Consider the following 14,770-nt stretch of genomic DNA (forward strand, 5'->3'; position numbering starts at 1 on the left):
TAAAACTCTTTATTAATTAATAATATTTTTAATAAGCTATTATAAACTTACTTATTATTATTTTAATACCTCCTATACTTACTTTACTATATACTTCTATATAATATACTTCTAAAATTTCTTAATATTTTTACCCTTTTTTTTAAAAAGCTTTTATAATTTCTTTAGTATTATTATTATATTTTAATTATTAATAAAATCCCTATAACTAGTTGACTATATAAGAAGCGTACTAGTTAGCTTTCTTCTTATTTTTATAATAATTCCTTAGGAGCGATAAGTTTATAAAAAAGATTATTGAAATATTATATTTAAATCTTTGCTTTATTAATCCGTTAAGAACTTTATTATATAATTATAAGATTTTAGAATAAATATTTATAGCCGAGGCTTAAATAACTATTTATTAAGTTTTATTAGTAACTAGGCAGTAATAGTAGCGTAGTGTTTTTTTATTAAGCTTAGTTATAATTTTCGAATTTATAACTATCGATTACTATTTTAGCTATACCTCGATAATTTTATAAATTTAGTCCTAATTATATTTATTTATTTTACCTAACTTCTTTTTCGCTTTTTTATAATATAAAGTACTTAGTCCTTAGTTTTTTTAAACTCTACTTTATATTTTTTAGAGAATATAAATACTACTAAATTATTTAATAAAGAGATTATATATAAATAGATAGTATTAGAGTTACTTTAATAAGTAAAAAGATCTTATAGGCTTTATTCTACTATTATATCTAGTAGTATATAAAATATATACTCTTTTAAATACGACCTAAGTAATAACTTACTTAAAACTAAATAAGTTTCCCTTATAACTAAAATAAGTTCGGATAACTTATAAAATAATAGTAGGAACTAGCCTTCTAAGTATATATAATATTCGAGCGACCTATTATATTAGTTAAATATAACTTTATTAAAATATTTAAGTTTAAGTAAACTAATAAGCTCTTTTAGCTCCTCTATAGAGACGTAAATCCCTACGTAATAACCCCGAATTTCGTAATACTTTTTAAAAAGATTTACAATCGCCCCTAGTATAGTATTAAGAGAAAATATAGGGGCAATTTTTATAAAGCTAAAGAGATTAATAAATCTATACTAAGTATAGTATAAAAACTTAATACCAATATTAATTACTAAGATTAGAAATAATTAACTATTATTACTAGCAATTCCGTGTTAAAAAAAATACTTAATTTTAAAAAACTTTATATAATACCGTACTATATATAATAAAAACTTATTATAGTTACGTCGCAAGATATAATTATTTTAAATATAATATTTTAAAACTAAAACGGCCTTATTAATATTCTACTAAGCCGTAGCTAGGTTTATTAATATCTTTTTTATAATTTTTAATAATATAAATTCTTTAATATCGTTAGCCTTAAGCTATACCTCGTTATTTTTAATCTTATAGCAAATATTAACGTACTAAGATATAATTATTAGCGTTTATATTTTATTACTATTTTTATATATAAAGTTTATTTACTTATATAGGTTAATAATTATTAAGGACTATGCCCTTTCGTTCTTTAATAGTATTTTCTATAGGGGATCTAAGTATTTATTAAATAGCTAAGTAATATCGGGTTTTTTATAAAGAAAACTCCTAATAATTTTAAAAATAGTAAGGTAGTTTTTTTTTACTCGTTCTTTTATAAAAACGGATATTTTAGAAAAGCTAAAAATATATAGCTAGTTATAGTTATATATTAAGGTAGAAAAGATAGAGTATATCCCGAGATTTTTATATAAAATATTAAAACTATATAAATATAAAATAGTCTTAAGTAAGTTCTAGAGGAGTTAACGTACTACTACTTAGTATTATTTCTTAGTTATTATATTATATATTAGCTTTAAAACTTTTTTTATTTTTTAAATATTATTTTTAAAATAAGAGAGGAGATATGCTCGGTTTATATTTATAATTATAGTATAACTGTATAGGAATTTATTAAATTAGATCTTAGGTAATAGCCGTAGAAGCTTAATCTTTTTTTTAACTTTTTATATATCCGAAAATTTAATAAGCTTAGTAATATAAAAGTTATAAGTTTTAGTATTAAGGGTAAGAAATTTTTTAGTAGTTATTTTTAAAATTATATAAAAAGAGATGCTCTTATTTTTTAAGTAGTATATTTACGGAATTTGCGGGTTAAAGTTTATACTAAATAACCTAGGAGAGCTAGCGATATTAGTTACGGGCGTTCTCTTATCCGAACTTAGTATATTTAAAAAACGTGCGGGCTAAAAATCGAAAGCCTTAGTTATGCTTAAATAATAATAGTAGATTATAAGTTATAGACCTCTAAATTATATTTTATTACCTTAATTGGGGTATAGTACGTAGAGATTCTCTTTTTTATATAGGAAGTACTAGTTTATTTATATTTTATTAGGGGAGAGATTTAAAATAGCTTATTAGCCCTTATAGAGCCTAAAAGTAAAATAATACCGGCTTATTTAAGAAAAGAGTAAACTAAAAATAATATCGTTTATTTTTATCTAATAACTAAAAAAAAAAAAAGTAATAACTTAATCCGCTTTTTCTTATATTAAAGATTAGTACTTAGTAATCTTATAATTTTATTATTATAATTAGATCTAGGAGGTAGTATTTTAATATTAAATTCGCTCGCTAGAGTTAAAATTTTAAAGCTCTTTATTTTATATAAATTTTTAGTAGGTATATAAGTTTAAATAACCCTAAAAGTTATTACTTTTAGTATATATACGAGGATAGGATACTAGTTATAAAAATCTTTATTATTAAATAATTAACTAAGTTTAGTATTAGTTTCCTAAGTTTAATATATAATTAGTAGTATTATAAAAAAGTAATAAGTAATAAATAATAAAATTATAGTAGTTTTAATTAATAATAACTAAATAATATTAAAAAGACGTGGCTAACTTTAATTATAGTTTTAATATTTTAATAGAAATTTAGTATAAATAAGATATCTTAGTACTAATAAATAGTAGTTAAACAATTATTATTAAGGTTTATAAAATAAATACGCTTAGAGAACAGCTCTTTTAATCAATTATTATTATTAAGCTCTCCCCGTACTAAGAACGATTATATAATTCGCGCTTATATAATAAATCGGGCTATTATTAACCCGTAAATACGATATTCTCTTTTAATAAGATATTATTATTTCTTTTACTATACCCCATATTATTTCTCTACTATTTAAGATTTATTATACCTCGATAGGTAAAACTATAGACTCTAATACTAATATAGTTAAGGATTTTAAAATAGAATTTAATATTACTTAATCAGAGTAAATATATCGTACTAATCCGCATTTTTTTTAATATATACCGAGGTAACTTATAAATACTTTAAGTATTAATTCTACTTACAAAAAGACCCTCGGCCTTATTTAAAAATATAGTAAATACTAAAGTCTAAGACTATAAATAAAGTGATAAAGTGGATTTATATATATAAAAACGCGAGTACTTTTTAAGTTAATATAAAGCGATATTTATTAATATTAAGTAAGATAGGTATTTTGCGTATATTACGTATTATTTATATAATACTACCCTAACTAAGTAGTACTATCTCTCTTATTAAGATTAAAAATACGACAATATTAATATAGTAACCCTATTAAAAAAGAGCGTAAACGATTATTAACTTAAAAAAAAACGTAAAAAGTAAGGAAAACTTATTATTAGGGTAGTACGTCCCGTATTTTAAAAGAGCCTTAGTAAGCGTATATAGTAATAAAGAAAATAAAGGCGTAGTAGTTTTTTTTATTAAAAATAAAAAATCTACGCTCTATAAATATAGCTCTTTATATAATTCTAATAATATAGTTTACCCGCGTAAGTATTTAATTTATATCTTAATTATAGTATAACTTAGTATTATCTTTAAAAAGTAATTTTTCTATAGTATAATACCGTACTTTTAAAAGTATTATTATAGTACTCTTTAAAATAGGACCGTATTTATATATATATTTATAATTTAATTATTTTAAAAATAAGTAGAGCCCGCACTTTAGAGAGTATCTAAGCAACCCTATAGTTTTAAAATTTTATAAAGTACTTTTTTATAATAAGATAGAATATTTTAAAAAAAAGAGGGTAATTAGCGTTAATAAGTATAGTATTATATTATTATATAAAAAGAGCTTTCTAAATTAAGGTTTTAGGGCTATATTTAAATTTTATAATCCTCCCTATAAAGTTTAAGCCGTACTAATAGTTAGACATTTTATAAAAAGTAAAAATTAGTATTTTATAGAGGCCCGAATATATAAAAGAATTTAGGGATCTAATTTACTATATAATACTTAACCCTACTTAGTATTTATAATTTAAAGTCTATATCCTTAAATAAGGTTTCTAAAACTTAGTTAATATTACGCTCTTATATACTAGTTTATAACTCGTTAAGGGCTTATTAATAGCTTAGCCCCTCCTCTTCTCTATCTAAACCCCGTAAACTAAAATAGTACTCTATAATACTATCTAATATAAAAAGTTATAATATAATTATACTAATAATATAGTCCAGATACTCCCGCTAACTATATATTTAGTATCTCGTTACTATTTAGAGAGACTTAATAATTACCTTAATTATTTCGGTAACGTATAATAAATAATAATTATTAAGCTCGTTAAAAAAGACGGATAACTATATAAATAAATTAGGGCCGGGGTTCGGGTATCTAGTTATTAGTAATTTAATAAGCTTATAATAAGTATATAAAATAAGTAAAAAATAAATAAGTTGCGGTAGAGTTTACTAGGTCGTAAACTACTATTAGAGCGTTAATAATATCTCTTATTTACGTAGAGATTTTAACTAGTCTTTTACTAATCGGATAAAAAAGGAATAAGTAATAAGCTAAACGAGTAAAATTTAATATTTATATAAAGAATATAGTTATAATAGTTACTAAAGTTAGTAAGACTTTATTAAGAACTTACTAAAAATATTAGCCTAGGCCAGAGTTAAGTAAACTAAGAGTTAAATAGATTTAAAGTCCTTTTTAATACTTAGCTAGATATTTCCTTATAATACTAAAGTTATTTATTAGGGATATATTTAAGAATAAGCCGATACGTTAAAAACTAATTAGTAACTCCTTTACTCCGGGCTATAGCAGTAATATTACTTTTAAAACTATTATATTATAAAAAGACCTAGCTTAGTAACGTAGCCTAAGAATTACTATAGCTAAATAAAAAATTCTAACGAACGTAGTACTAATAACTATTAAAGGGTCGGACGTTCTTAATATATAAAATAAATAGTCTATCTTATTACTACTATTAACTAGCGTAATAATAAAACTTTTAATTTTTTTTTAATAAGATTTAATAAGTATATTTAGCTAGTTCGGTTACGTAGTATCTAGTTAAAAAATTAAGGTAAGTAAGCTTACTTAGAAAATTATTTTAGTAACCGGACTTTTATACGGCTTTAGTATTAGCTACTTATAATAGGCTTTTAATAAAACTTACTTTAATTTTATAATATAGAGCTACTTAGTAAAGTTAAGCGACGTAAAATATACTAAGGTAATTAGAAGCTACTTATTTAAAAAGGAAATAGTTAAATAAGGCCTTATTACCTCCTTTTTTTATTAGAAGAATTACTATAACTAGCTATCGCTTATTAACTAAATACTATACTATATTTATTCTAAACTTTATAGCATTATAAGTACTACGTTAAAAAAGAGTATTAAATTTATTAATTATAACGTTATGCCTCTCTTAAAAATAATTTATTACTTCTTTTATAAAAATAGTAAACTCATAGCGTCCGTTTTATATTTTATAAAAAAAATATTATTAAGGGCTACGTTATTTTTATAACTCCGGTATATTAAAGGGGGAAATTATATACGAAACAAAAATCGTTATATTAGCTTTATATAGTATATTAATATCCTATATTTAGTTCTTTATATAGTATTTATAACGACGTTTAATAAAGTTTTTATATTTTAGCTATCTATCTATTTATTAACCTATTTACCTATTTACTTATTTACCTATCTACCTATCTACCTATTTACCTATCTACCTATCTACCTATCTACCTATCTACCTATCTACCTATCTACCTATCTACCTATCTACCTATCTACCTATCTACCTATCTACTTATCTACCTATCTATCTATCTATCTATCTACCTATCTACTTATTTATCTATCCGTCTAGTTATCTACCTATTTAATTACCTATTTATATTTATTTATCAATTTATATTATTAAAAAGTTAAAAATAATATTTACCCTACTTATAAGCGCTTATAAATAAATATCCTTACCTAGCCAGGATTTCTAACTATCCGAATTTCTACTATATAGTATCGAACTTTTATAATAAATATATAGCTAAAATACTTATTAAACTTCTTTAAGCAATTTATAACTCTAGTTCGTTTCCCCTTTTACTTAGTCATTTAAGGACTTATTACTTATTTATACCTAAAGGATAATTCGTTCTAAGGGGTCTTATAATAAAAATAACGATTTTATATTTTTTAGTAAATATTAATATTAAAATTATATTAGAGTTTAAAGTTTTATTTAAAGTTAATTTTTTACGTATTAAAAAGTACGTCGGCACTTCTAATAATAATATAAAGAGGAGTAGAGTTTAAAAAACTACTTCGCTCTAACTTTTAATAATAAAGAAATTAGGGATCTAGAATATATAAGATTTCTTAAGATATTATAAAGTTCGGAGCGAGTTATATATTTAGTTTATATACTTCTAATTTTTATTATTAATAGCTTAAACTAAGAGGAGCTTTTATTTATCGTATACTACGTATTCCGTATACTATAAAAAATAACTATAGCCCTCTTATTACCTATAAGTAAGGATATAATATAGTAGTACTCGCTATTATTATTTAATTAGACTCTTATTAAAAGAAATAGTTTAGAGAATTTATATTAAACTAATATAATATAAACTTTACTTTACTTATTTTTAATAAAAGCGGTTTACTTTTATACTTTAGCCTCTTATAATCGGACCTCTTACGTTCTAATTTTTAGTAATAGTATTATATATAATAAGCGTTCTAAGTACTAATATTATTTTTATTTTATAATACTCTTAACTTTATTTTATTTTCGATTTATATTAATATAAGCTACTTAAACTTTATATACTTATTAGGGCATAGTAAAGTAATAGAAATGTAGCTTAATAAATTAAGTAAAGAGTATATTTTTTTATACTAAGCTATATTATCCCCTATTTAATAAGCGCGTTAAGCTTAGTACTATAATTTATTTATAATAATTATAAATACGTTAATACTTAAGAAAAAGGGCTAGATTTTATATTTTTATTACCGTTCCTTTCTAAATAGAGGATAGATTAAAGAGGATAGAATAAGTTTATCCTCTATTCTAATTAACCTAAGCTAAGGATTATAGCTAAGATATTAATTATTTACTTAGTTATGTGGGCGGCCGGGACTTTATATAAATGTACTTATAAATAATAAATATATCCTTTACCCCGCTTAACTTAGAAATAAGCTTTTTATAATCCGATCTATCTATTTTTCTATTTATCTACCTATTTATCTATCTATTTATTTACTAAGTATATCTATTTATTTATCTATCTATTTATCTATTTATCTATCTATCTATCTATCTATCTATCTATCTATCTATCTATTTATTTATCTATCTATCTATCTATCTATCTATTTACTTATTATTCTATTTTATAAACTACTTAGATACCTATTTACTAATCTTTTTTAATAAATAAGACCTTAGCTAAGTTAGATTTGACTTTATTAGGGTTTTAAAATAGTAACTTAACCGACGTTTAAATTAATCGTAACCTATACTAAATGCTACCCGTAATCGACGTTTAGTTTATAACGGACTCTTAGTCTATATAAAGCCGATAAAAAAAAGTAAGAGAAATTTTTAATTATTTACGCTCGTATTTTAAAAACGATATTTATTTTTTTTATATTTTAGTACTATAAATTATACCGCTCTTTATAATATAGCTTAAAATATTCTATAATAAGTTATTAAAATAGCTAAATAAATATTATATTCTCTCCGCTTTTATAGAAATAGCTTAGGTAAGAGTATATAATTTTTTTTAAAAGAAAATAGATTTAGTATAAGAAGAATAAGGGTATTAAAAGCGCTAATTATTATTACTATATTTAAAAAAGACTTTTTTAAAAAGAAGAAAGTAATGTTCTAAAGAAATTGCTACTAATTTTAAAATAATATTAAATAATTTAACTAGTAGTATTATATAGTCCGGTTTAATAATCTTAGGGCCCGGGACTAACTATATATAGGCTATTACTAAAACGAGCTCTAGTAATAACTAACGTTAGCATAGGATAATTTATAATAATATAGTTAACAACGATATTAATAGGAATATTATAATTAGAAAAATAGATATTTATTAACTAACTAATTTTCTACTTATATTAGAAGGGCCGTCTTATAATATAGAAATACTAATAATAGGATAGCTAATTTATTTAATTAATGCGATAGATATTATTTGGGGATTTATTTAAGTTAATTATAAAGTCTAGTTTTTAATGCTTATTATGTTAGGCCTTGAATTTGTTTTACTAAAGCTATACGTTATTTTTATAGTTTTTTATTTTAGTACTTTTAAAATTTTAAAGCGTAATAACTAGGTTTTATATTAAGTAGGTTTAATAGTTTTAAGTAGTAGAAGCCTCGAGTACGGTTATTTTAGTAATAGTATATTACTTATAGTAAATAATTTTTAGTCTTTACTCTTATAGTATAAGGATAACGTATCCTTTATTTTTTATTTTTATTATATTTATAAAGCTATTTCTTTTATTATAAATATAAACCGCGCATTTAATAGTTTCTTATATATTAATAAATAAAATTATTATATTTTAGCTTAGATTATATTACGCGTTTTTAAAGTCCTACTATTCGAAGTTTAAATATTATTATTATGTTTATAAGCTATTAGTAGCTATTATTAAAGGGGATTATTTTAATATATATATTTTTCGTATTTATATACTAGTTCTTAGGACGTCGATACTAAAGATTTGATTTATTATATACTATATAATAGCTAAAGTTTAGGTAATAAGCTAAATAGGATAGAGGAGTTTATTACTTATTTAGCTTCCCCGCTACCCCTTTATAACTTTACTTTATAATTAATACTTAACTCGGGCCTAGAATTATATAGTTCTAAGTTAGAATCCGCCTATATAAGCCACGTTATTTTTTTAAAATAGATCTTATATAACTATATATCTACCCAAATTACTACTTATAAGTAAAAAACGCGTGCAAATATTAAAATATCTATATTAAGCTAAAAATAACTTTTTATTTAATAAAATAAGAAAAATAAGGACTAAAATTTTATTATTAAATAAGCTTAGTACTAAGTACTAAAAAGAGGTTAGTTACTCTTCTACAAATAAATATAACTTTTTATAAATTAAATTATAGGCTAGCTAGCTATATTTTAGTTTTTAATAGCTCCTACTTAAAAACCTCGTAGTTTATATACCAGAATTAGATATATACTTTTTAACTATAAGTTTTTATAGCTCTAAACCCGCTATTATATATATTTATTAGTTAGTTAACTCTAATTTCGTAAAATTAGTAAGTAGCGATAAATAAGAGTATACTATTATAATAATATAGGAAGCTAGTTAATTTTTAAAATATTATAGGTTATATAAAGTTAGAGAAATAAAATTAGTATTTAGTTAAGTATATTATAAATAAACTACTTTTATTTTACTATTAAACGTAGAGCGGTTTTAAATAAGTAATAAAATATTAAGAACGGGCGAGCTCCTTTTATAATAAGTATTATAATACGAATTTCGTTTTTAATAATATTTAGTACTAGAAGTACCCGTATTATATTTAGCTTAGATACTTAGTATGCGTAGCTTAGAATTATTTTTATTAATATTAAAAAGTACTATTTTTAAACTAAAACTTAAAATAATTATTATTATTTTATAATACTACGTAAGGATAATAGTTACTTAAGATATTAAAGGATAGAATATCCTTATTAACTTTATTATAATTTTTAGTAATAGTAGTATAATAGGCTAGATTAGGAATATTACTAATTATTAGATCTATAAAAGTTTTCGGAATAATAACGGCCGTACTTATACTCTAAAGTTAAGTAAGTAAGGATTAAGGTCCCGTTTTTTATAAAGTTATAAAGGGAATTTAGTTATTAATTTATATAAAGTAGCCTTTTTATATATTATATTAAGAAGATATAAGTATATTTAGTTATACTAGGTCCTCCTTTTTTTTAATAATTCTTAGTCTCTTTAGCGTTTTTTAATACTTAGAAATAAAATATTACCGCTCGCTATTATCTATTTTTTAATAATATTTTAAAACTTAAACTATAGTATTTATAATAGGGCTAGTTAGGAACTCCTTAATTACGTATTATACTTTTTAAATAAATACTATAAAAAAGTTCGTTTCTTTTACTTATTTTTTTAAAGTATTTTAGAAACTAGTTTAGTTATATTAATATAGTACTTTTATAAACGACGCGAGGATATAGAGATAGTATACTAGTTAGCCGAGCTTATTTTAAATATTATAGAGATTTTTTTAAGCTACTATATACTAACTTTAAGTAGCTACTTTTAACTTTACTATTAGCTTATTATTAATAAGGTTTTTTATACGTATAAGTTTATATATAATTTTATATTTTATAAATTTACTATTTTAGTAATTTTTTAAAAAGGATATTAAAGGGGCTAAGTACTTATATATTTTATATATATTTACTTAGGTATTTACGTAGTTATAATAAGATAGTAAATTAAGAAGTAAAGTATTTTGATATAATAGTTAAGTAAAAAAGTAGAAAAGTAAAAAAGTAAAGAGGTAGAGAGGTAAAAAAATAGAAAAATAGAAAAATAAAAAAGTAAAAAAGTAAAAAAGTAAAAAAGTAGTAAAGTATAACTAATTTTAATTATTAAAACTAAGCGTGCGGGGAAACTATTTTAAAACTATTTAAAATTAGTATTATTAGTATTTTAATATAGAAACGAAAATAGCGTTTATTAGCTAAGGTAACTTAATTATATATTAAAAATATAAAAGTACTAAGGGCGTTCCGAAGCCTTTATTATTAATATATCCCCTAGGACTATTATTTATTTACTATTTAGTCCTCGTATTTACTTTTTATTTACCTTACTTATCCCCCTTACCCTAATCGCCCGTCCTTATAATAGTAAGTGATCTAGCCGTACCTAAATAATATAGTAGCGCAATATTTAATCTAAACTAGTGTTTAATAAGTTCTAGCTTTTACTTAACAACTTACTACGACAACCCGAGTAGAAGAAATTCGTCCGGGACTTTTTTAACAAGTTAAGACACGCGGTTAGGAGTCGGACCTTTAAGAATTACATAAGAGTTCCCTATCGCTCCGATAAGGATAAGGCGAAAGGCGCCCGTGTGCTTTTTAATATCGTTAAGCGACATCCAAGCCATTTCCACGGCGTACTCTTCCACTCGCCTAATAAATGCGGCTATAAATTCACTATAGTAGAAATAGTATAGATTAAGGGCTGGCTGTAGCAATCGGGAGAGTGGTGGTGTTTTTAACGAACGTCAATATTTAATAATAATTTATAAGGAAACCCCGGCTGATGTGTACCTATACACTTAAAGCACTTACACCACCTCGAGAACCTCACGTATACCTTCTATGCTGGCTCTAGAATTAAATATCTTAGTTGAATTTCAATATTATCATGTTTGAGTTCAAAGGCTTTGTTCCTGACCCACTCTTGATTTTGTTCGAGATGCCTGAGAATGCTGCTCGAAACTGATTGATTGCTACTAAGAGTCTCTGAAATCATAAAGTATCACGCCTGTCTCTCCTGCCTCATAAAAGTACCAAGTCACACATCCAATGATAATACTTCTCGATCTGCCAGACTCTGTTCACTTAGCCGACACCTCGCTCTAGGCAAAATGAGACCAGTCCGGTAGCTCATGACTCTAGGTTCTGCTTTGATCCGGTCTTGGCAACCGGATTCAATCAGGAACAATATAAAGTCATCGATAGGATCCGGCTCTTGGCTGCAACGTGGCAAGTCTATATACTCGATTGAGGTTAAGCGGCACCTATTAGGTCCCTCTTCAGTGCTTGTCCCCGCACTTTGTATATTAGGGGCTGCGGCTCATACGACTCTGGTGCGCACTGCCGATTCGCTCCCCGCATGTTGCTCACTTGCCTCCCTTGAGCCTATTATAAGCTTAATGAACCACGTAGATAGAGCCAATGGGATAATCGTGGTACTCCTGGCTCGTGTGAGACACTGATAGAACCAAGGAAGGTGATTCCTCCGGAATGGTACGACTCACGCCCGGCCAGGTCTGGTAGTTCAACATCTCCAGCGGGACTGTATCTGGGACTCCGTGTCGTATAGGGTGGACTATTCTCTTGAAACGGTGAAGTTTTAACAGCGCAACTCAAGTATCGAAGTTATAAAATGCCCACCTTTCCCGCTCCTCTGCCTTCTGTCTCCATACCTATGTCAATCCCCTTTTTGGGCAGTTCTTTCTTCGTCTCAAAGGCTAAAAAATGCCTTCCATCAGAAGCTTCACATTGTACTGCCTGAGCGTTGCCACGCAGCTCACATCAGCGTGGCCAACCCAGCATCCCGAACACGTCCAGATACTCACCCGAGCGGAGCAGCTCGCCACCGAATACGACTATGTCATTGTCGGCGGTGGCACGTCTGGCCTGACAGTCGGCGATCGACTCACAGAGGACGGCAAATGTCAGTTTCCAATGTGTCTTGTATCGCACAACGCTTCAATCTAATGCAGAGAAGACACCGTTCTCGTAGTCGAATATGGCTACTACGATAGCCAAACCGGCATGAACCCACGCCGTATGTTCAACATCACGTCCAAGCCGTGTCCCAATCTCAACGGCCGAAGCTTCGATGTGGGTATTGGATGCGTCGTCGGTGGGAGCTCTTCCGTCAACGGCCAGGTATTCCTGAGAGGAACCAAAGATGAGTACAATGCCTGGAAAGAGCTTGGTGGACCCGGATCTACCTGGGACTGGGACAATTTGCTGCCATACTTCAAGAAGGTTTGAGCTATCAGACGAGGGCATGAGAACATACGAGATTGACAAGTCCTAGGGCATCAGCCTCGCGCCTCCTGACGCAGCTCAAGCTCGGGAGTACAACATCACCTACGATACCAAGTACTGGGGCACAAGTTCCAAGATCTACGCTGCCTTTGGCAAGGGCCCTCTTCAGTCTGTCCTAAGTAGGTCCCAGTTCACATGACCTCCTACCGTCGCTCACAAACCACTGACCATAGTTCAAAGAGATCCTCTACAACGCAATGGCAAAGATGCCCGGCATGACCATCCCCGTCGATAGCGGCGCGGGCGAGGCCGGCCTCTATTGGTACCCAATGTCCCAAGACCCCGTCCAGTTCCAGCGATCCTACGCCCGCACCGGCCACTGGGACGGCCTCAACCGCGCAAACTACGAGATGATCGTCGGTGCCAAGGTCAACCGCATTCTCTTTGACGGTGACACAGCTACAGGAGTGCAATTCGTCTCTCGTAATAACACGGGAGCCGCTCCTGTACAGATCAAAGCCCGTCGCGAAGTCATCCTGGCCGCCGGATCCGTACACACGCCGCAGGTCCTCATGCTCAGCGGCATCGGGCCACGCGCACACCTCGAGCAGGCGCGCATCGCTGTCAAGGTCGACTTGCCCGGCGTTGGATCAAACTTCCAGGATCACAGCTATATCCCAAGCATATCCTATCAATGGGGCATCCAGCCACCCAACTCAGGCGGCGGTGGCTGGGGCGGCGGCGGTCCGCCCTCCCTCGCCTCCATGATCGGCCTGCCCGTCGTCAGCCCCGATAGATTTGAGGCCTTGGCCAAGGCATTTGAAGCTCAAGACCCCAAGTCCCACCTACCCTCGACCTATACAGCCGAGCAAACAGAGGGCTACAAGCAACAGCAGAAAGTCTGGGGCAGGCTCATGCGCTCCAAGAACGTCGTCTTCTCCGAGATGATGATGTACGGCCCCGGTGGCTCCGTGCAGAACCTGCACTGCATGTCCCGCGGCAACATCCTCCTCAACACGGCGCAGCCCGAGAGCGAAATGGTTGTCGACTACCGCGCTGCGTCGAACGCCATTGACTTGGACGTTATGGCGGAGATTATCAAGTTTATGCGGCGGTACATGACTACCGGCGAACTCGCGCAGTATCAGGCGCGCGAGACGTCGCCTGGCACGGGCGTGTCGTCCGATGCGCAGCTTGTGACCTGGGCCAAGGGGCAGATTATCCCGTCCGTGTATCATCCTGTCGGTACCACTGCCAAGATGCCGCGCGAGTGGGGCGGAGTGCTGGATGAGAATCTGCTGGTGTATGGCGTGAAGAAGTTGAGAGTTGTTGATGCTTCGATGATGCCTACGACTGTTGGTGCGACCACGTCCATGACTGTTTACGCTGTTGCTGAAAAGGTATGTTCTGATGATTCAGGGTTCATGGAGTACTGCTAACAGGGATGAAAGGCCGCCGATATGATCAAAGCGCAGACTCAGTAGTTGATGTTGGCCTTGTGTGGAACTTCTGAAAGGCTTTGATGGGGAGACACGTTGGATTTGGGACACATACTGCGGT

General features: G+C 28.8%; 1 protein-coding gene across 1 annotated transcript; it reads left to right on the forward strand.

Moving 5' to 3' along the window:
- Window positions 1-12,688: 12,688 nt before the first annotated feature.
- On the forward strand, window positions 12,689-14,694 carry CTAM01_15330 (glucose oxidase; the record flags this gene model as incomplete). The annotated part of the gene is made up of 5 exons (XM_060531327.1): window positions 12,689-12,887; window positions 12,942-13,207; window positions 13,260-13,389; window positions 13,451-14,610; window positions 14,662-14,694. 5 exons carry the CDS (start codon window positions 12,689-12,691, stop codon window positions 14,692-14,694), a joined length of 1,788 nt encoding a protein of 595 aa, XP_060374076.1.
- Between the last annotated feature and the right edge of the window lie 76 nt (window positions 14,695-14,770).

The sequence above is a fragment of the Colletotrichum tamarilloi genome (genome assembly GCF_030869305.1).
Source record: "Colletotrichum tamarilloi strain Tom-12 chromosome Unknown Scaffold_158.1, whole genome shotgun sequence".
NCBI classification, from domain to species: Eukaryota; Fungi; Ascomycota; class Sordariomycetes; order Glomerellales; family Glomerellaceae; genus Colletotrichum; species Colletotrichum tamarilloi.